Raw genomic sequence first — 23,528 nt, 5'->3', positions numbered from 1 at the left:
ACTTGCTGACTGACCATAAAGGGAGTTGCAAGTGCAACTCAGATCCATAGAAGAATGGAAGACAGTGGGTAAGATAAGAAAATCAAGGTTGGCTTGGATGTCTGGGTTCCACCTCCTGTCTCTTTTTACCTAGCTGTGTGACCTTGATCAAGTCACTTTCTCTCCGTGGAAACTGACTGACCACTCTCTAAGGCTGCCTGTAAGACATGGGTGTTGAGTACTAGAAAGTATCATTTCAGCCAAGTCTGCACGGGCCCACTGGTTGCCGAAGGATGGGCAGTGCGGATGGAATTCCCTCTCCCCACCCACTGGGCAACACTGAAAACTCCAGTTCAAAGAACCCTCAGCTGAGGCAGGATGCTACACTCCATGGGCCAGATCCAACCTAGAGATGTGTTTTAACACTACTGGATGGGCCCACGTAGTATTCGTTTTCCAGTGTTAGTTGCCAAAGTTTAAAATCAGGGAGATTTCATAAAATTCCAGATTCTTTGCTTCTCTTAAAAAATCAGCAAATCTGGCAAAACTAGTCGTGCTTTCCTACACAGTGACAGTCAGGGGAGACTGAGTAACAGCTGCCCCCTTTATTTGGACATTGGCTTGGCTGTTTTCCACAGATCCCACCAGGCTCTGACACTGAAGGTCTTGCCAATTACGATCATCCTCTGCTGCTGTTTTCCTTGTAATACAGAAACTGTCCTCTGTTTCAAAAATGTGAAAGGAGAGATGGACAGGGAGGGCCAAGTTTCACCAAACACATTCTCCTGCATCCAATCAGCGGCACACAAAAATGTTATGTGGCGTTTGAGTTTGGACATGTCCTAGAGAACTGCTAAAGCCAGGGGTGAAAAGTGACTAAGGGCCCCACTCACTTCCTAACTGGGAAAGCAAGGCCCAGAGGGTATAGGAACTTTCTCAAGGTCACCCAGCAAATTCGTAACACAGCTGGGATTCCGCACATCTATGCCATAGTGCCCTCCCCACAGTCCCAGCTGAGAGGAAGCTCTGGGCCTTATGAGCCCACCCACAGGTGACAGAACCATGGCTGGGTACCTGATCTAGAGCAGCCAGGCCACAGGCTGGCCAGGAAACTATGACGCTACGAGGTGACACAGTAGGAAGCGATCTGCTTTTATAAGAACAAGCTGGACCAAGCAGCTTCTGACTCTCAGAAGCATCAGTAGGAAGTAGAGCGACAACTCGGTGAAGAGAAGTGATAGCTGAAGATGCAAGAGCGGACAGAGAGAGAGGGCCGGGTGATATGGAGGCCATGAGTGGGCTGAGTTCTGAGGAAGCAGAACGTATGAGGAAATAGGTACAGTGAGGAGGCAGTGGCTCGGAGGCAGCAGACACACCTGGAGAAGGAGTAAACCCTTTAAGAGAGTAGCTGCTACGAGGAAGCAGAGGGTGTGTGGGACTCGATGCTTCGAGAGACAGAAACAGGAGGCAGGAAGTAGCAGGAGCGGTGGGATTAGGTACTGTGAAGGAGAGGGCGCCACCCCACCAGGGAACAGAAGTTACAGTGAAGCGGCAACTAGGATGAAGCAGAAGCCACCAAGATGCCAAAACTCAGAAGCAGTAGAAACTCTGAACAGACCAAGAAACGATACCGAGAGTGGATGGTGAGGAAAGCCGGCTGGCCGCAAGACAGAGAAGCAGAGAGGAAGAGAATAACTGAACCCCGTTCAGTGGCAGAGCCTCAGGGGCCACAGCCTAAGCCCCCTCGGACCCAGGGCTAGCCTCCTCGAGGTCCAGCTCTGCTACAGTAACTGTCTGTGCGTCCCTGGGAAATCGGCTCCCTACTGGTCCGTATGCCGTACTGCACACACACAAAACCCCACTCCTCCTGAAAACTGGAGCTGTCCTGTGTAATACGCTATTTTTTTCCAACAATAGAAGATAGTTGGATCACGACCCCCTAGTTCCTGACTCCTGGTCCAGAGCTCATCCCACTGCCCCAGATGGAGATGGGCCAGTCACAGCCTCTGTCACAGGTGGCAGGTGTTGGCACCTTCTTCTGCAGACACCAGCTGGAATTCCGGTGGGGTCACAGATTGGTGATCTGAAGGCCAGCCTACAGGCAGTTTGGTGTGGAGGGCTCAGTGATTCCCTGAGGCTGAATTTGAATGCCTATAGCCAGTTTTGCCTCAGTTCCCCCACCACTTGCTATCCGTTTAAACCCAGCTTGCGGTTTTCATCTCTGGGCCCTTAGGCAACTGACTTGCAACTCCTGCTTTGGGCCCAGAGTTTTTCCGGGCAAAGTCGAGGCTATTGTATAGGTACTTATATGACTAAAGAAAATATTAATAGATGTCCGCAAACCTCTTATTGAAGAAATTTAAAACATTTTATTTGTGGACACAAATTTGAATTTCATGCCATGTTCACGAGTCATGAAATATTTTTCTTTTGATTCTTTTCAACCATTTTAAGAATGTGGAAGCCATTATTCTTAGCTCACAGGCTGTATAAAAACAGCCAGCCAGCTGGATTTGGCCCATGGACTATAATTGCTAATCCCTGCCCTGGACTGTCACCTCTGGCAGCACTGAGTACCCAGACATGGTAAATGCTCAGACAGGGAAAGGGAAGAAGCAGCACCACGTGATTAGTACAATAGGGCTGTCAGTCCCAGGAGGGCCCTGCCTTCAGGCCACTGATTACCACGCTCCAGGCCACCGACACCCCAGCCTTGCCCACCTTACCTTTAAAGTCAAACCACCACTTGAGAGATGGCTTTTGGGACGGGAAGAAGAACAAGATGGTGACAATGGACACGCCAGTGACAGCATCAGAAATAAACCTACAATGACAAGGCCCCAAAGCATGTGACCCTGGGCATCTCAGCAGGCCAAGGTTTGGCAGATTTGCAAATGAGGATTTGTCGAAGGGAATTAGGCCCACAGTGAAGGGGACATTGTTGGAGGCCACCGGATTCTGTTCTGCACTGCAATCAGCAGGGATGCAACCACCCATGGATGCAGAAGCTCTTTATCCACTGCTCCCCGGGGCATTTAGACTCTGCTTGAGCCAAACAAATGTTTATCCTCCCATTTCAAGGACCCTAGGAAGAGGGACTTGATCAAAGAGGGGAGAATCTGAGAGCCACAGAAGGTTGGGGTCTATGGTACCCCCATGCATCACCATAACCGGGGCTCCTGTAACAGTCCTGTATGTATTTGTTCGGCTCCTGCTTGCATTCCTCCTGGGATGGGCAGCTTAGTACATGGAGATGCAGGCCATTCACACCAGCAGAGCCCAGATGGAGCCCACCTCATAGCCCCTCAAAACCTCACTACCACCTTGCAAGGATCCACAACATGTCCTATGGAGACATGAAGCCCACAGAAGTCTCAGAAACAGCCCTTGAGGGCAGGCATCTTCCATTTCAGATGAGGAATCTGAGGCTCCAAGAGCAATAGCAACTTGCTCAGGGCCAGACCATAGTCTGTAGAGGAGACGGCCTTGAACTCAGATACATCTGGCTCCAAGTTCAATGAAGCACAGAGCCAAGTGCCAACAAAAGGGCTTTCAGCCCACATATTTGGGAATAAGAGTATTCAAACAAGCCAAGAAACTGGAAAAGATGGTCAATATCACTGTAATAGAGAAATACAGATCAAAACACATGCTAACAGACAGGCAAAACGTGAAAAGGGTGATAATATCTAATGAGGATGTTGAGAAACACATGCTGGCAATACATTTCAAAACTTTACATGTGAATACCCCTTAATCCAGTTGTTGTACCTCTAGGAATTTATCCTCAGGAAATAATTGGGCTCTTGTACACAGATTATGTACCGGGATGTTCATTATTGATAAGATTAGAAAAAATGGAGGATTTTTAGCAGGGACATGTTTAAATACATTGTGTATTACAATATATATAATGAAATACCCCTCAGCTGTTCACAAAAAGGATAAAAGATAATATCAATTGTTACATTTGACATGGAAATACAACCAAGTTACCTTGTACATTAAGAAAAAAAAAAGCAAGTTTTTATTTGCAGTATTGGACACGATCCAAAAAGGAATTGGTTAAATAAATTAAGATGTGCCCATTCTATAGACTACAATGCACTGTTTAAAAAGAATGAAGTAGGTCAGAAACAGCAAGTTGTCTATGAGCATATTATTGTATTTTCCATTTTTTTGTTATATGTAAACATATATGTATGTGTGTATGTATTTTTTTTTTTAAATTTATTTATTTATTTATTTATTTATGGCTGTGTTGGGTCTTCGTTTCTGTGCGAGGGCTTTCTCCAGTTGCGGCGAGCGGGGGCCACTCTTCATCGCGGTGCGCGGGCCTCTCACCGTCGCGGCCTCTCCCATTGCGGAGCACAGGCTCCAGACGCGCAGGCTCAGTAGTTGCGGCTCACGGGCTTAGTTGCTCCGCGGCATGTGGGATCTTCCCAGACCAGGGCTCGAACCCGTGTCCCCTGCATTGGCAGGCAGATTCTCAACCACTGCGCCACCAGGGAAGCCCTGTGTGTATGTATTAATATGGGTTGTGTGTGTGTATCTGAAATGTTATACACCAAACTGTTAATTGTGATAATCTCTGGGGAATGAAGGAAAACTAACTTTTACTTTTTCAATATAGCATTGTTTGAGTTTTTTATAACGAGCATAATTTTGTAACTAAACAACAAAGAAAAAAGCAGATCACAAATACTATGTTTCATGTATATGTATAACTGAATCACTTTGCTGTACACCTGAAACTATCACAACATCGTTAATCAACTCTACTCCAATATACAATAAAAAGTTAAAAAAACAACAAATACTACGTTTACTGTAATCACATTTCTGTTTAAAAAATTCTTGTGTTTGCTAGGCTTCTTTTTAGTGAGTTTGCATGTGTTTTAAAATTAGTTGAATTGAGGTGTAATTAACATGCCATAAAATGCACCCATTTTAAGGATATAGTTCAATGAGTTTTGCCTAATGTATATGGTCCTGTAACCACCAATGCGATCAAGATGTAGAACAGTTCCCAGACAGGTATTTTTTAAGTCAGAAAAAAGACGTACATCAGAACTGGAGACTGAGGTTCTAAGTGATTTTAACTATTGTTGGAATGTTTATAACACCAGTTTTCATTTGAAAACAAACCCAAAGTACCTACATTTTGGAAAAATAAAAGAATGGTAATAAGAGCCACTTCCTTTGGCTCCATGATATTATATTGTTTCTTCCTCATAAGAACCCTCATGAAATTGGAACGTATATCCCCCATTTTACCAGGGGTGGGGGGAGTCTGAGGCTCAGAGGGTGAAGTGTGTAGGGCTGCTCTATCCAGTATGGTCACCATGAGCCACATGTGTCTAGTGGACACTTGAAATGTGACAAGACTAAATGTGGCAAGTGTAAAACACACATCAGATTTTGAAGATTTAGTGTGGAAAAAAGAATGTAAACTAGCTCAACAATAATTTATTGTATGGATTACATATTGAAATGATATAGTGTTAAATAAAATACATTATTCAAATTAGTTTCATCTGTATTTTTTTTTTTTTACTTTTGTATGTGACTACTAAAAAATTTAAAGTTACATTTGTGGTTCACATTACATCTCTATTGGATGGTGCTGATCAAAATCATCAGAGCTCGCCAAATCCAGAGGACATATCTTCCATCTAATCGTGTTCTAACTCACACCAGAATTTGACACATTTGCCCACTCACTCTTTCCTTAAACACTCCCCTCTCTTGGCCTGCGCTAGTCCGTTGCTCCAGTGTTTCCCCCTACCTCGTTGACTGCTTCTTCTCCATTTTCTCTAATGGGATCATTCTCTATACAGCTCCTAAATGTTGGGGTTCCTCAGAGTCTTCTCTACGCTCCTATATGCTTTCCCTGGCTGAGCCCATCAATTCCTAGGGATTTAAATTGGAAATTTATATGGTGACCCCCAGATTTATATCTGCAACCTGACTCCTCTGAGCTTCAGGCTTGCGCATCCAACTACCCTTTGCAGTATTTGAAAGGCATTCTAGACTTGACACGTCTAAAACAACTCCAAAATGGAATTGTTGATAAGCCACCCCCAACCCCCTAAAGAAATGTTATTCTCCAACTACCCACCTATGCAGGTACTCCTTTCCCTCATGCCCCCAAATCCCACCCAGTAGCAAGTCCTGTCATTTCCAACTTTGAAACATATCTTGTCCACTCCATCTCCATTGCCACCACTTTCATTCAAGCCATCGAAGCCTTCGTCCTCAACCAGGGTTCAGTAAACATCTCCTATAAAGGGCACACAATACGAAAACAGCCACAGACAATACGTAAATGAATAGGTGTGGCTGTGTTCCAATAAAACTTTATTTGTAGATACTGAAATTTGAATTTCATATAATGTTCATGTGCCACAAAATGTTATTTGTCTTTTGACTTTCCCCTAGCCACTTAAAAACATTTTAAAAAATTCAAAAACAAGCGGTGGACCAGATTTGGTCCATGAGCCTTGGTTTGACGACCGCTGGGATCATCTAGGTGGTGGTATAGCTCCTAACTGTTCTCCCCACCTATATTTGCCCCCACTATCCATTCCCTAATAAATACAGCTAACATTTGATTGAGCTCTTTCTAGGTGCCCTTCTAATCACTTGACATGTATTAACTCACTGCTCCTTAGAACAATTCAATGAAAATCGGACTATTTACAACGCCATTTTACAGATGAGAACGCTGAAGCACAGAGAAGTTAAGTGCCTTAAAACCCTCCAATAGCTTGCTACTGATCTCCCATAAAAAAAAAAAACAAACAAGACCAAAACTCTTAGCATGTCCAACAAGACCCTTCATGGTCTGGTCCTCACCTGCCCTTCCAGTCACATGTCTGCCAATTTTCCTCCCTCCCACCAGGCCCTGGTTACACTGGGCTTCTTTCAGTTCTTCAAATGTTGATTTCCACCTCAGGCTTTTAGTAGATATTCCCAGTGTGTCTCTAATTTTTACTCTTCCTAAATTTTGGTTCTTTCCAGAACTATCCAAAGTCAATGCCCCCCACTCCATTCTTTTATAATATAACCCTCTCACTCCTCCTTTCATAGCACTCATTACAATTTGCAGTTATTTTGTTGTCTATTTGTTTTTATCTCTGCCCCCAGCTCTGGCGTAATGTTTAACACAAAATAGGTGCTCAATAAAAGTTGTTTAAGTGAATGAATGAATGAATGATGTGCTCAGGGTTGCACAGTTTGTAAGTGGCGGAGCTGGCATTCGAACCCAGTTCTGTCTGATTCCAAACGCAAAGCTCGTAACACATGAGACCCTAAATGTTTTATCATCCAAACCTAAACTCTTTTGAGGGCAAAAGAAGGAACTGTTAATAATTACACGGGATGAAAGGTGGAAACCTAGCCCAGTTCTCCCCAGCTGCACTGCCTCCTCAGCTCCGGCGGCCCAGCCCCGAGTCTTCCCTGTTGAACTCCATCCCATGGGTCCCCAGAGTCTCACCCAGGGGTGAAGAGGCTGGCCCAGCCAGGGATGAACTTCGGGTCCCGGGAGAAGAGGAGGATGGCGAATATGCAGAAAAGGATGAACACGGCCTGTTCAGCAAACCTGTGGCACAGAGATGCAGACACCATAGTGACCGTGGGCTGTGGCCGGACCACAGCACAGGAAGTCCTCGGGCTGGGGCCCACTGGGTGTGACTGGGCCAGGCCCTACCTCTGAAAGCTGGAAGTAGTTCACTCCCCAGGTGGTCCCGAGAGTGTGGGGAGTGGTGTCCCAGGTGTAAGTTTCCTTACTTTCCTGGGGCTCCCACGCTGCCCTAGGATCCTTCGTGAGCATCAGGCACCCCTCCCCACAAACCATTCATATCCTTCCCACTGGGAATTTCCCAGAGTCCTAGGGACAATCCAGAGAGGAAAAGAAAGTGAAACAGAGACAGAGTCAGAAAAGCAGAGAGAAAGGAAACTGACAGAAACAGAGAGTTAGGCAAAGAGAGAGGAACAGTCATACATACAGAGGGGGACAGACAGAGAGGGACAGACATGGAGAGAGGGGTAGACAGAGGCAGAAAGAGAGAATCCCTGAATGTTGGAGCAAATATCTACCCAATGTGCCCATTTCACAGATCAGGGAGCAGGGCCCAGAGAGGGTTACTGCCTTGCCCAAGGCTACACAAGAAATTAGTGGCAGAGTCAGACCTTGTGTGAAGGCCTGCTAACTCTTAGTTATTTTCACTATGTGAGAAATACGCGCTAAACAAGGTTCTGGAAGCCACCCAAGGCAGCATCGGGTATTCCATGAACCAGGAAGGAAAGTGTGCATTAGGCGGGAAGGTGACAGGTTCCCCCTCCAAGGTCAACCTGAGAGGCTTACTGGTCCTCAGGGTATCTACCCCAGTGACAGGGCAAGAGCTGACTGTGTAAGTCATCTCCCTACCCTCCATCTCTAGGCTCCCAGGCCACTGGTCCTGAAATCCCCTTGGGACTCGGTCTCCAAGGGGGTCAGGGATTAAGCCAAGAGGTAGCTCTCCTGAAAGTCTAGTACCTGGCTCTCTCCCCACCCTGAGGACCTCTGTGCCACGTACTTGATGGGCCCCAGGTTCTGGAATTCCTCCTGAATCATGGCTCGAGCCCTATTTTCTGCATCACTTCTGATCTCAGATTTCTTCTTCCTCCAGCCCCTGAAACAGAAAGTGGGGAGGTTAGGAGTGGCCACTGCAGTCTAACTAACGTCTCACCTACCCCACCACCATCTGGCCAGGTCTCACTATCTCTGTTTTGGAGACTCTGCAACAGCCTGCTGAGTGGTCTGCCTGCCTCTATGTTCCCTTTCTAAAATCTGTTCTGCCCACCTATAGCCTGGATAGTCTTTTAAAAATGTGAATCTGATCATATGGCTCCCAGGTTTAAAATCCTCTAGGGGGTCAAACAGACTCATGAATAAACAGACAAACCAAGGAAATAAAATAGAAAGTCCAGAAATAGACAAAACCATAAATGGGGATTTAATCTATGATAAAGTTGGTATCCCAGCTTGGTGTAGAAAAGATGACCTATTCAGTCATTGATGTTAGACATACAGATCAATGGAATCGAATTGAGAGTCCAGAAATAAACCCACATTTCTATGGTCAGTTGATTTTTGATAAGGGTACCAACACCATTCAATGGGGAAAGAATAGTCTTTCATCAAATGGTGCTAAGACAACTGGATAGCCACATGCAAGAGGATGAACATGGACCCCTACCTCATACCACAAACAAAATTTAACTCAAAATGGATCAAAGACCTAAATAGAAGAAGAGCTAGACCTGTAACATTTTTTCGAAGAAAACATAAGGGTAAGTTTTCATGGCTTCAGATTAGGCAAATATTTCTTAGACATGATACGAAAAGCACAAGCAACCAAAAATAGATAAATTGACTTCATTAAAATTAAAAACGTCTGTGTGTCAGTAAATGGTATCAGGACAACTGGATGGCCAACTGGAACAAAAAAAAAGTTGGATCCAAACCTGTACCCCAAGGTTGGGTCCTTACACTGCATCCTAAGGATAAGCTCCAAATAGATAAAAAATTTAAACATAAAAAATATTAAAATACTAGAAGAAAACATGGAATTATTCTTTTATAACTCCTATAATGGGAAGACCTTTCTAACTGTAATTGAAAATTCAGAAGCCACATAAGAAAAGATTGATAAATTCATCTACATAAAATGTTTCTAAAAAATTCTGCATGAAAGAAAGCACTATAAGGAAAGTAAAAAATCAGGAAAAAATATTTGCAACTCATACTCAAAATAAGCACTAATCTTTTAATATAGAAAGAGTACTCAAAATCAATAAAACCAAGACCAACAATCAATTTTTTAAATGTACAAAGGATATAAACACACAGTTTAACAATTCACAGGAAAGGAAATACCAGGGTCACCCATGAATATATGAAAAGTTTTCATATTGCTCCTCAATATGAAAAGTTTCTCAAAATTACTTCTAAAATAAACGCAAATTATTTTTCTCTTATCAGATTGGCAAAAATCCACTTTGCTGCATGGAAACAGACACTCTCATACATTGTAAATGGGGGAACAAATTAGTGCAATTCCTATGGAGAACGACTCGACAGTATCTATTAAAATAAAGTGTTTATTCTCTGACCCAGAAATCCCTCCTATGGGGCTTCCCTGGTGGCGCAGTGGTTGAGAATCTGCCTGCCAATGCAGGGGACACGGGTTTGAGCCCTGGTCCGGGAAGATCCCACAAGCCGCGGAGCAGCTAAGCCCGTGAGCCACAACTACTGAGCCTGCGCTCTAGAGCCGGTGAGCCACAACTACTGAGCCCACATGCCTAGAGCCCGTGCTCCGCAACAAGAGAAGCCACCGCAATGAGAAGCCGGCGCACCGCAACGAAGAGTAGCCCCTGGTTGACGCAACTAGAGAAAAGCCCGCGCGCAGCAACAAAGACCCAATGCAGCCAAAAATAAATAAATTAATTTAAAAAAATAAAAAGAAAAGAAATCCCTCCTATGGAAATCTACCTTACAAAAATACCTGTTACTATACAAAATGGTATCTGTCAGGGAGACCAGTCACCAGAAAACATATAGTATCTGCTTGTATTTGCTTATGGAAACTCTGGAAGATTACCCGAGAAACCAATAAAAGTGGATACCTGTTTGGGGGGGATGTATGGGGTGACTGGGTAATCGAAGGCATGGTTGGGAAGAATTCTCACTGCATACCTCTTTGTATTGTTTTTGATTTTTGAACCATGTGTATGTGTTGCTTATCCAAATTAAACAAATAAATGCTTTTTAAAAAACTCACAACGGTTCTTTTCTATGAGGATCCATGTCCCACAAGGCCCTCAGTGATCTAACCCAGGGTTTCTCAGTCTTGGAGCTCTTGACAATATTGGGGCAGGATCATTCTTTGTTGTGGGGTGGGATAATTCTTTGGTTTAGGGGGTTGACTTGTATATCGTAGAATGTTTCGCAGTATCTCTGGCCTCTACCGCATGGACCCCAGTAGTACTTCCTCGTCTGTGACAACCAAAATGTCTCCAGATGTTGCCAAAAGTCCCTGGGTCGGGGTGAGGTGGGGGGAGGTAAAATCATGCCCAGTTGGTCATTTTGCCTCATCGCTCACAAATCTCCCTCACACCCTGAACTCAGTCCCTTTAACTTTTTTCATTTCCAGAAGACCCCTTGCTACCTCTGGCCTGGGGGCCTTTGCACTCATTGTTCTATCTGCCCGGAATGCTCTTCATCACCCCTATCTCCTTCTCTCCCTTTACTGAGTTAATCTATTCACTCTTCCTATTCCTGCTCAAAACGCACTTTCCCAAGGAAGCTCTCCTGCCCTCCCAGTAAGGTGAGAGCCCTCTAGCGTGCACCCTCAGATCTCACCAACCATTTCCCTCCCAGCACTAATCATGACTGGTATTTCTGCTTTGATTAGCTGTTCACTGTCTGTCTCCCCCGACCTGGACTGCAAGCTCCCCAAGGGCAGGAACGCCTCAGCCTTGCCCAGGGGCTGCACCCTCAGCACCTGTGACAGCATCAGGCACGTAGCAGATGCTCGGTGGATACTTGCTGAGGGAAGGCGATGTCATGGGATTGGCCGGAACCTTTCCTGCTACCCACCCAGAAACACCTCTCTCACTGGGCTTCCCTCCACCTGCATTTTCTTCATCACAGCCTCCTCCGAGACCAAGTATTGCAGATGTCCAAGGAACAGGCAGACAGGAGAAAGGGGCTCTGTTTCAGGCTCAGCACTGGGCAGTTTTCGCACTCTCCCTCATTTAGACTTTATCTTAGCTGTAGCTCATTATTATCCCCCATCTACAAGTGAAGAAATTAAAGAAGTAAAGGCTCAGGGAGGTGACAGAGTTGCTCAAGGTCATGCAGAACCATGATGTGAACTCTGGTTTATCTGAGTCCAATGTCTGGGCTTGCTTCTCTCGGCTAAGCTGGGCTTTGAACCCTGAGTTTCTGCTCTGAGGGATCAAGGAACACCACGATCAGAGCCTTTCTATTCTCAAGGTGTTTTCACATCTCTTTGATCCAGAGTAGCTCTTACTGGTCCCATTTTACAGATGAGAAAAATTAAGGTCCAGAGAGGTGAGGGGACTGAGTCAGAGAATGACTTTATGACATGCCTGCTACCCCAGCCCTGAGCTGCAGCTCCTATTTTAGTATTCCCCAAACTCCAGGCATTCATAACCTACTTCCACAAATGTTCCTATAGCCACATACCACAGGGCTCATGTTTCCTTAATATTTTCCTCCAACTACACTCAGCATTTTAATTAAAGAAATGTATTTAAATGGAAAACTTTCTATCGCTCCCGTACGTAGAAAACAAGAATCACTTGTCATACATAGAAAGTACCCACGAAAATAAAGACATGAAAGCAAAGCAAAGTGGCTAGATACCATTGCTGGCTCTAGTCTCTGGGCCTGAGGTTGGCTCTTTCTTTTTTAAAAGGCTAATTTGGAAAGGTTAGAGAGTTAAAGTTTTTCCTCACCCTACTGAGACTTTCTCCCCAACATAAGCAGATCGATTCTACATGAGTCGATAAAGGAATATTTTTCTCACTGTCTGAGTCAATGTTATTTGATACCTTGTCCTCATGACCCCCCAGACTCTCTCCTGTACTGAGGCCCCGTGAAATGGGAAACGCTACACATCTTCTCCTCTGATATGAGTGTGTACCTTACTTAAGTAACAACACTATTAGTAATTATTGATGGTGAGTGACATTCACTGAGGGCCTGGGCTTAGCAGGCGAGTTCCCACACCACCTGTAACCCCCACATCCCTGGGAGGCGAGGAGGACTACAGGCACCACATCTGACATGAAACTGTAACGACTTAGGAAGGCCACTCGCTACTGAGCACGGTTCATCCTGCCGCAAAGCTCAGCTGAAACACCTGGGTACCTCAGGGTTATCCCTCCATACAGGAAGGAGATCCAGAGCCAGCCCACCAACAGGAACATCAGCATGAGAGGGAAGGCGAAGATGAACCAGGAGCCGAAATTCACCACGTCGCACTGTGGGAAGAAACTGGAGAAAAGAGGGAGGTGAGAGCCCGCCGGGGTCAGCCACGCCGATGGATGCACATATACTTACAGAGGAAAACTAAAGGAAGTATGCTCAGTATTAACAGTGGGATTGAACGTCGTTCAAATTTTTTTTTCTGTATTTTCTGAGTGTTCTATAATGCGTCTATATTGTGCATGATCAGAATAAACTAATAAAATGTATCTGGGGAGCAAAGGCCAAGGAGAACATTCAGGGCAGCCATTTCCCTGTCTCCCCAGGTTCCCCGATGGGGATTCAGAACCCCATGTTAACCCCATATTCCTTTCAAATACCCTCCTTCCTGACCAGAAGGTCCTAGCTTGTGCAATTAAATGTTGTATATGATTTGCATGTAATTTGCGTGCACTTTACTCAAAATCCTTCATGTTTGATACTTTTACTTACAGCTCCAGCATTTTCCCCTTAATTTCTTTTCAAGTTGGAACAAAGCCTTGCTCACATCAGAGCAGACAGGCAGCCTAAAAACCCTCTGATAGCAAATGCCCTCTCATTCTCCCCAACCCCCAACTCAGGAACAGCCCCTGAGGCCCCCAGAGCCCACGTCTTTCCTGTCCAGCCCTGGGGATGTGCTCCAGCAAGAACTAATACCCAACACTCTGCTTTGTCCTCCCAGTCAACTGCCCCTTTGCTGGCGCTTCCTGATAATGGAGGAGACTAAAGGGTCAGCCCAGATCGTCCCTACATCTGAAGCAGGACCATCTTGGCTTCTGGTTTTCCAGTCTCACAGCCAAGTCTTGCTCAAAGAATGGAGAAGAAAAGACACCGAAGGTTTGCAGTGGGCTGAAATCAATTGGGGAAATACCTGGCCCCCATCCCATACCTCCTGAATCAGAATCTCTGCAACCGAGATCCAAGCATATTATTTTCACCTTCCCTGGAGACTCTAAAATGCACCCATGGCTGAGAATCACTGTTTTTCATCATACTCTTAAAATCAAAGGATTTGAGAACCTGAGAATACGGTGCAGGGTTAAGGTTTTAAAATTGGTTCATGACGTAAGACATGGGCGTACTTAAGTTTTCTCATGAAAATAACTTTGACTACCCACAAGTATAGTACTGATTTATGTACACCAAGCCCACTCTCAGGAAGACCAACCCAACCAGCTTTCCCTCCATCATCCCAGTAAGTCCTTGATTCTTTGGTTGAATACCAGATAAAGAAGCTGGCCAGCACATGTGGCCATGTTGAATACCAAATAATTTTGTTGCTGTTTGTTTGTCAAATGCTTACATTCATAGATTAAATGCATCTCCACTGCAATGAAATCTTAGAAACCCCACCTCTCAGAATCCTGGAATCTGAAAATACTTAGAATCTTGAAGAATTCTAAGGATTTTTTAAATCTTCAGACTCAGAGGTTTGGAATAATGGAATCAACGACAAGCCATCTTGTCGAATCCTTCTCTGCTTCTCACGCCCTGACGGATGGCCACCCAGCCTCTGCTTGAACAGTTTCAGCGATGGGGAGATTTCACTTCTTGGCAGAATCCACTCCACTGCTGGCCCGTGTGGCTGGTTGCAAAGCTTCTCACGGCACATCACAGCCACACACCAACACCTCCCACTGGGGTTGGTTTTAGAAGCAGATGTCATATCGTGTCACCCCTCGGCTCTCAGCTCTCCTCTGACTCCCCATCTCACTTTTAGGAAGAGCTGCATCCTTACAATTGTTGCCTTAGTCTGGGCTCTTCTTACCTTATCCCCTTCTGAACCCCAGCCTGGCTGGTCTTTGTGCTGTTCCCCAGGACAGTCCCACCTTTGAACAAGCTATTCCCTCCGTCTGGGATGCTCTTCCCTCCTGTGTCCACAAAGTTCACCCCCTCACTTCTAGGTCTCTGCTCAAATGTCACCATATGAGAGAGATCACACATCCATGACCAACCTACATGAAACAGCATCACTCCTGTCACCTCTACTCCATTATCCTGCTTTATTTCATAACTCACCACACCAACATATTATATATTCTTTTGCTTTTTCCTGTATTGCTTGTCTCTCCCACCAGAATGGAAGTGTCCCAGAGTAAGGACTTTGTTGGGGTTTGTGCATCGCTGGGTCCCCAGAGCCTGGCCAATAGAAGACATTCAACAGACACTCCTGAATGTTGGATGAAGGAGGAGGAGAAGAGTAGAAGGAGAAGAAACCCCAGTGCTGGGGAGGGGGGGGGCACTGGCTTTTACCTCTTGAGCTGGCCAAGCAGGATGAGGTTGGGGGCCGTGCCCGTGAGGGTGGCGGTGCCCCCGATGCTGGCCGAGTAGGGGATGGAGATGAGGAAGCCCTTCCAGATGTTCCTGCGATATTCCTCCTCCTTCTTGGACTTAGCCTGGAGATCCGTTGGAGCCTCCGCCTCCTCAGGACAGTCTTTGCTTTAAACAAACCCAAAGAGAAGCCATTCAGAAGACACTCAGAATTCCTGGCCTTATGGGGAAACACACTGCCCAGGACGGGAGAGCTAAGTGAACTTTCTAGAAGGCAATTGGCACAGGCTCCAAAAACCTCTAAAAATGTGCAACCCTTCAGCTTAAGTGTTCTACTCTAAGAAGTTGTCCTAAAGTAATAATTGGTATTAAATATAATTTAAACGGAAAACAACCTAAATATCCATCAAAAAGGGATTGGCTAAAAAAGATGATCCTCTTTCTGGATGGAATACCAATGCAGCTATTAAAAATGGTGATTTAGATGGGTGTTTACTAAAATGAAAGATGTCCATTATATAAAGTGAAAAGGTAGGTAACAGCACTACTTAGTTTTTTTATTTTAAAAATATGCACAGATTTCATGAATATATGAATATTAAGAAAAGTCTAGAATGGTATAGACAAAGTTGTTTTGGTGCCTTTCTTGGGGACGGAATTATGGATTTTTTTCCTCTTTTACTTTTTATTTGTATTATCTGGGTTATTTTCCTGGTACAGTTGAGGAGTTTGGGGAAAAAATAAAATTAAGAATTGTTAATTATACGATTAAAAGATAATGATGTTGACACAAATCTACTGAGGTGAAAAGATGTCCACTACACTCCATTAAGTGAGGTGATGCGTTATAAAGTGGCATATGTAGCGTGATCAATTTTTTTAAATAAAGAAATGCACTTATGTATATAGAGAGATATCAAGAAACAGTCTAGAATAGTATTTACCTAACTGTTCTAATCTATCTTTGGGAGTGAGATACTGAGTACATTTTTCTTTTTGTTTAAGAGTTTTTTTCTTTTTACTTGTGCAATTATAAAATGTTTATAAGTGAATAAAACTAAGAATTGTCCCTGCGTAACAAATCAATTTCTTTGAAAGAATGAAAGATAGTTCAAATATCTTCAGGCCTTAATTACTAACATGAGGGGCCCCTTCTCCAGAGGGCAGTGGGGATGTGATCTGGGTCTGAAAGGAAGACAACGGCTGGAAGCAGCTGGAGACAGATGCCTTGGCCTGACTTTTCAGGGTGAGAGGTCTGGTCAGGAACCTGTGGCCTCCCTCAGAGCTGGGGCCCCAACCAGACTGAGCCTCACAGGAGAATGAGAGAGGGAAAGGGCCCTCAGGCTTGTCTCATTCACTCCCTTCCTCGTTTGGATGGGAAACAGAGGCCCGGAGTGGGGCTGGGGACTGCATCCAGTGGACATGGAGTTCCAGAGAGTGGGGGTCAGCTCTTTTCCAAAAGACTCAGCACAAGCTCTGCATGGGCAGGTGGTTCCCAGGTTGCATGGTAGTGAGTAGCTGGGCCAACTATAGAACCCATATCTCAAAGCTGGACTCAAAGCCCCCAAACAAGGTGCCAGGAAGTAGCGCAGGCCATGGGATAAGGTAAACTCATGTAAAATCATGTCCCTCCTCTGCTAGAACCCTCCACCAGCTCCCATCTCATTCAAAGTCAAAGCCACATCAATGGCCGATGAGGTCCCACATGCTCTGTCCCTCTACCATTGTCTTCCTGCCACACAAGCAACCTCTCTGACCCCCACCTCCAGCCACGCTGGCTTCCTGGCTGCATTGAACTCTCAGGACTTTTGCACCTGCTGGTCCTTCTGCTGAGAACCCTCTTCCCACAGATCCTTCACCTCCCACAGCCGTTTGCTCAAGAATGACCTTCTTAGTGAGGCCTTCCCTGACCACCCATTTAAAAATTGCCCTTTCCCCCAACCCCATCCCTAGCCTGCTTTCCTGCTTTGTTCTCCTGCATAGCACTCACCAACCTTCTGACACACTATGGATTTTACTTGTGTATTTGTTTCTCTGCAAGAGTAGGGTTTTTTTTCTGTTTGTTGCTGTATCCCTGACAGTACCTGGCTCATCGTAAGCTCTCTATAAATATTTGTTGAATGAATGAAACAGACCTGACTGATGTCCAGCAATGCCTTGAGCAAGTCACTTTACTTCCTGCTGTTTGTTTCATCACCATTAAATCGAGATAACAATGCCATTAATAACAAGCATTACCATCTATGCATGGAAGGCCCAGAAACCTGCTTTAGCTACATGTTCTCATTTAATATCAAAACAGCCCTATAAGGTGGGTTCTGATATCATGTCCAGTTGATAAGTGAAACTAACTGGGGTTCAGAGAGGTTAAGTGACTTGTCCAAATCACAGAGCCGGTAAGCAGCAAAGCCAGGCTTCAAAGCCAGGTCTGCATGGTTCGAAGCACCCAGATCTTATCCACGCTGCCATATACAAAAGACACCAAAGACTAAATGTGCTGTCAATGTCAAGATACTTCCTAAGTCACACAAGTGCGAAGGGTGTCTCAGGATATTTCTGTCTTTGGAGCCGCTTGGCCTGGTACACCCTCTCCTCCACGACTGTCGTGTGGCTTGTGCCTCCTGCTCTTCTGGTCCCTCCTTCCAGACCCTGCACCTCAGCAGACCTTTAGGGATTTAATATGCTCCCCTGCCCTTCCCACATTTGCTTTTTTCAAGGAGGCTGGAGCCAAAGCTATAAATGGTGGAAACTTGGGCATTAGGTCATTTGGAGAAAAATTGGGGGGTAGGCGGAGGATTGCTTGGAGCATTGAATTCTTGTTCATCGTCTCCTTGGATCAAGCACTGGCTCCTCTGTGAATATCACCGGGAACTCACTCTTCTGTGCTGGCAATAAATTGCATCTCCGTGGGCACAGTATGCAGGCCGTTTTTCCGCACAGCAGCTAGGAGGAAAGAACACGATGTCTTTAGTGTGATGTAGTAAATGGGACAGGAGTGTCCCATTCTTGTGCAGTCAATCAAGAGTGCTTCCTCAGGTCCTGGCCTATACTAGTCACTGGATCCAAAAAAAAAAAAAAGATACTCAAAATTCTATCCTCCTGTCCCACCCATCCCTTTTTGGAGAGGGCTTCAGGCCCGTGGGCAGGGAGTTAGCTGCAAGGCTGCTTGACAACCCATAACTCAAGCCTAGGCTAACCTGAGCTGTCATTGTCAAAGGGATGTTTGGGAAAGACTAGCTCTGAGTGGTAATGGATCAGCAATGGGATGGGTGACCCCAGTCTGCCATACATTCAAAAAGCATTTATTGAGCACCTACTGTGTACTATTGACTATGAGCTTGGGGTACACAGTGAATAATATAGGACAGTGTCCTTGCTCCCATGAAAGTTATATTCTAGAAAGGGAGACAGACAATAACCAAATAAAGAAAACTTCAAGTTGAGATGAAAGTGACAGAGGAAATGAAACTGGGCAATGTGATGGAAAGTGGCTGCAGCGTGGGGAGGAGGAGCAGGTGGACTATTGTGATCAGGTCAACAGAGAAGACATATGAGCTGATGGCACTTGAGCTGAGACCTCAAGGATACAAAGGAGCCAATCATCTGAAGAGTTGTGGGAAGAGGGGTGGGGGCAACAGGAACAGCAAGTGCAAAGGCCCTGAGGTGAGAGTGTGTCTGGTGTGTTGGGAAGCAGGAAGGAGATCAGTGGGGCTGGAGGGGCATGAAGGAGGAGGAGAGGTGGGAGAAGTGGCAGGGGTGAGGTGGCAGGAAGTGGTGTGGATCACACAGAGGTCTTGGGGCTCACAGTAAGGACTTTAGCCTCTCCTCTGAGCCAGATGGGAGTGGAGCCAGGGGAGTGTTTGAGCAGAGGAGAGTCAGGACAGGATCTGACTTCATTTTTAAAGAAGCCCTTGCTTGATAGGTCAGTCTCCCCGCAGGAGCCTTGGAGTGTCGTGGAGACAACTGAAGGGATTAAAAGTTTCTGCAGCTGAAACCATCACCAAGAGCAAAAGAATTCATCCCAGGGCATTGGAAGTGTGACTGGTAGCTGAACACATGGGTTCAGGGTTCAAGTCCTAGCTCCATCACTTGCTTTGCGACCTTAGATCAGTGTGGTTCCCACCTGGGGTCGATTCTGCCTCCAGGGGACATTGGACAATGTCTGGAGACATTTTTGGTTGTTGCGACTGGGATGGGGGGAGTTGGGGTGCTACTGGTATCTAGTGGTCAGAGGTCAGGGATGCTGCTAAATCTTACAGGACATAAGTCAGCCCCCACAAGAAAGAATTATCCTACCTAAGATGTCAAATAGTGCCAAAGTTAAGAAACTCTGGCTTAGATAAATCCCCTGATCTCCTTGAACATCTTTAATTCATAAAATGGAAGTAATAATTCCCCTAGGGTTATCAAGAGGATTAAAGAGTTGACTTATTTGCTATAGACAGAATGTTTTCAGCACCCCTCAAATTCATATGTTGAAACCTAATCCCCAATGTGATGGTATTAACAGGTGGAGTTTTGGGGAGGTGATTAGGTCATAAGGGAGGAGCCCTCATGAATGGGATTAGTGCCCTTATAAAAGAGACCCCACAGAGCTCCCTTGCCTTTTCCACCATGTGAGGACACAGTGAGAAGACGGCTGTCTACAAACCAGGAAAAGGCCCTCAACAGACACCGGATCTGCTGGCACCTTGATCTTGCACTTCGCAGCCTCCAGAACTGGGAGAAATAAATACCCAGTCTCAGGTATTTTTGTCATAGCAACCTGAACAACTAAAACGTCATTCAAAGTAGGGATTAGCAAACTTCTTCTGTAAAAGGCCAGTAGTAAATATGAAAAGCCATATGATCTCTGTTGTAACCACTCAAATCTGCCATGATATCATGAAAGCAGCCGTAGACAATACAGAAATGAGTAAGTGTGACTAAACATTTACTTTTGGATACTGAAACTGAATTTCATATAATCTTCACATGTCACAAAATATTCTTCTTCTTTTGATTTATCCAACCATTTAAAAACATAAAAACTATGCTTAGCTCACAGGTTGCATGAAAAACAGGCAGCAGGCTAGATTTGGTGGGCCCAAGTTTGCCAGCCTCTGATTTTAAAAATTTAACAGGAATCTGAGCACTAGTGGGGATTTAGAAAATGTGGGTTACTATTAAGAAAGAATATAAGAGTGGTCCCTGAACTCTGGAACTGGTCTGACCCAGATACGACACATCATTCTCTTGTTGGACCTAAATAATCTTACACATCACCGACTTCAGACAAAGTCACTCTGAGACTGATAAAATGAGCCAGAGCAAGGACACCTCCTAATCTTGTTCAAGTGCAAAGCCACTTGCCACCCACAAAATATCAAGCTTCCACCTCTCTTGCTAAATAAATGGTTACTTCTTGCCTAATCACAGAATCATCCCCAGTCTCTGACAGCACCCAATCTAGAGCAAACCCTGCTTCCTTAGCCCCCAGCCCCAGCCCAAATGACCCAACCAAAGCCCAAATCCTATAAGAGGTGCTTTCTAGCACCCTCTGAGTTGACTGTAGTTGCCCGTGGTGTGTGCTCTCCCTCACTGCAGCAACGATGACAAACTCAACCTGTTTAACTACAGATGTATTCCTGGGGGGCTTTGGCCATGTAGACTGGGTGGAAGGGTCTAGACTCCAGCCTCAGTTCTTTCCCTGTCTCACCAGGGGGCTTGGGGAAGTCCCTGCCCTTCTCCACTCTGGGCTGTTCTCTTCCTGCTGGTACCACGAGGGAGCAGGATTCCATGGTGGCTGACTGGGTCATTTTTACTGTGCCTGAGGCTGGTGACCACCAGCAGGGGTCTGAAGGCTAAATTCAGATCAGCTCACCCTGGGCCACGGGGACAAGGGCTTCAGGGCTCCCGTGATGGGAACACATGTCCACATGCAACACACGAGGCCGGAGGCCGGGGCACTGAAGCAGGAAGTGAAGGGCTGTTAATAGGACACTGATGCTGGTGGGCAAAGTCGCTCCCCAGGGGATGGCCAGACAGGAAGAACCCTGACCCAGTGACTCCCTACCCCCCACCCATCTCTAGTTCTCTCTGTACCCTTCTCACCCGGGTTGGGAATGGCTGTCACGCAGCATCAGATGTCCGCAGAGCTCACCAGCATCTCGGGTATAACAATAGGCCACCTTCCTCAGCCCTGGATGAACATTAGAATTTGCTGAGAATGCCCAGGTCCCACCCTGGAGGTTCTGGTTTAGAGGCTCTGGGGACTCAGTATTTTTTAAAGCTCTGTAGGTCATTCTTTTGTGCAGGCAGGGTTGAGAAGACTCCCCTGAAGTTAGAGATGGGGAACTGAAGCCTCCAGTGGCTACCCATGACCTTAGAGGGGGTGAGTGCTCACCAGTTTGCCACAGTCCTCACCTGGCCACTTTTCTCAGCCATGGAAGCTGGTTGCTGCCAGCATCGGAGTTGGAGAGCCCTAATACAAAACTGTACGTGCTATAGACGAGGCAGAGGAAGCTATTCATACACACACGGCTATGAACAGTAATTATCTGTAGCAGTTAAGGTTAGGAAGGAGGGAGTTTCACTTTTTCTTTATGCAAATTGGTAATGTGAAAAAATTTGATACCAAGCATTATTTTTTTCTGATGATGATGATAAAACCAATGAAGATGAAGTTGAAAAAAACTTGGAAAACCAAGGTGCTACTCAGCCCCTAGCAGCTCGGCTACTCTTAACCATTTATCCCGGGTCATCCCTGTACTTCCTGTGACCACGGTGACCCAAGTGACCACACGAAAACAGGCCAAAGTCTCCAAAGGTTCTGACTTCCCTGGGTCCAGATATCGCAGGCTGGTTAGCAGCTTGGTGCTTATGTAAGATCTTATTCAAATAATAACAATCCCTGAGTTTATATCGGGTGGGGGAACTGAGAACTTTCACATTTGTAATCTTACAGCAGCCTCAGAACAGACTGAGAGAGCTGGGCAGGGGTTATTACCTTCCTCTTTACACCTCGGGAAACTGAGGCCCGGAGACATGGGGGAAGGGTGGGATCAAGATGACCCACTGGGTTAATGGCAGAGTCGGGCTTCTTCCCAGCACTACTGATTCCCCACCCCTTGAATCTCACCCCACCTCCAAAGGCACCCACCTGGCTCTGACCTGGAACAGCTAACTCTAATCGAACCCTCCCGGTATGACTGAAATGCTCTTGAAGTTTGGCACACAGAAGGCTCTCAGGAAAGAGTTCTTGTATCAGATTAGGTAAACAGCACCCCAGGGAAAGTCAAAGGTCCCCAGGATGGGCAGTTTTACATCCATTAATTTACTTAGTTCTCACAACTACCTGGGTGGTAAGGATTAATATCCCCACTTTATATATGAGGAAACAGGCATAGAACAGTTCAGTAACTGGTTTGTTTATTTATTTATTTCACACACTTATTGATTATCTACTACGTGCCAAACAGTGTTCTAGGTGAACAATACTATAGTTCACAGCAATGAGAAAGATTGACACAAGCTCCCATGGAACCTGGAGTCCAAGGAGGAGACAGGTAATAAACAAATCCTTCTCAACTAGCAGTCATAGGAAACTTCAACCTGAATCAAGGTGTAGGGTCTTATTACCCACTCTTTCCAATTCCTGGAACTCTTATACTGGTTTTTATGTAATAGCAATTGTATAACTGCCACGTATTAACCATGTCTATGTGCCAGGCTCTCATTTCTCATGTAAGCCTCACAACGATATGTACGAAATGGGTGGTTTTGTCCTCATTTTATAGATGAGAGAAGAGCCTCAGGAAGAGGTCCCCTCTCCCAGTCTCATGAATGAAGAGGGAAGAGGAGGGCAATGCTTAACTCAGCTTACAAGATTGCTTTTGGAATGATAGCATCTTGGGCATTCCTAAAGGAAAGGCATGGGTGGCAACCTAGCCTCCTTTGGGCAGAAAAAAGGAGGGGGAAAGAGTGGTAGAGTTTAGATTCAAAAGCCAAGTGGGCCCCTTACTGGCTGAGGGACTTTGGGCAAATACTTCACCACTCTGTGCATCAGTTTCCTCCTCTGTAGAATGGGCATGATGATAGGGCCACCCTTGCAGGGCTGAAGTGGAGGATCTAATGAGAACATGCATGTAGAAGGAGAAGCCACCACCCATGTGGCCCTGGTCCCCCAGGCAGTGCAAGGAGAAGAGTGTGTAAAAGAACTGAAGAGAAGGAGCATGGTTGCCCTCCAAGCCTGAGGATC

The 23,528-nt window shown here is 45.6% G+C and overlaps 1 protein-coding gene across 6 annotated transcripts in view; it reads right to left on the bottom strand.

The window, feature by feature from the left end:
• SLC13A3 (solute carrier family 13 member 3) overlaps positions 1–23,528 on the bottom strand; it is an 86,990-nt gene that overhangs the window by 17,939 nt on the left and 45,523 nt on the right. For all 6 annotated transcript variants that reach the window (XM_036825374.1, XM_036825369.1, XM_036825373.1 and 3 more), the window contains 6 exons: positions 18,166–18,232; positions 15,272–15,457; positions 12,923–13,048; positions 8,559–8,654; positions 7,478–7,582; positions 2,706–2,803 (listed from right to left, as the gene is read on the bottom strand). In XM_036825374.1, the coding sequence (XP_036681269.1) occupies positions 2,706–2,803; positions 7,478–7,582; positions 8,559–8,654; positions 12,923–13,048; positions 15,272–15,457; positions 18,166–18,232 (678 nt within the window). The remainder of the gene's footprint in view (positions 1–2,705; positions 2,804–7,477; positions 7,583–8,558; positions 8,655–12,922; positions 13,049–15,271; positions 15,458–18,165; positions 18,233–23,528) is intronic.

The sequence above is a fragment of the Balaenoptera musculus genome, chromosome 15 (genome assembly GCF_009873245.2).
Source record: "Balaenoptera musculus isolate JJ_BM4_2016_0621 chromosome 15, mBalMus1.pri.v3, whole genome shotgun sequence".
Classification (NCBI taxonomy): domain Eukaryota; kingdom Metazoa; phylum Chordata; class Mammalia; order Artiodactyla; family Balaenopteridae; genus Balaenoptera; species Balaenoptera musculus.
The sequence above is the reverse complement of the archived record's forward strand: the minus strand, read 5'-3'. Positions and strand labels throughout refer to the sequence as shown.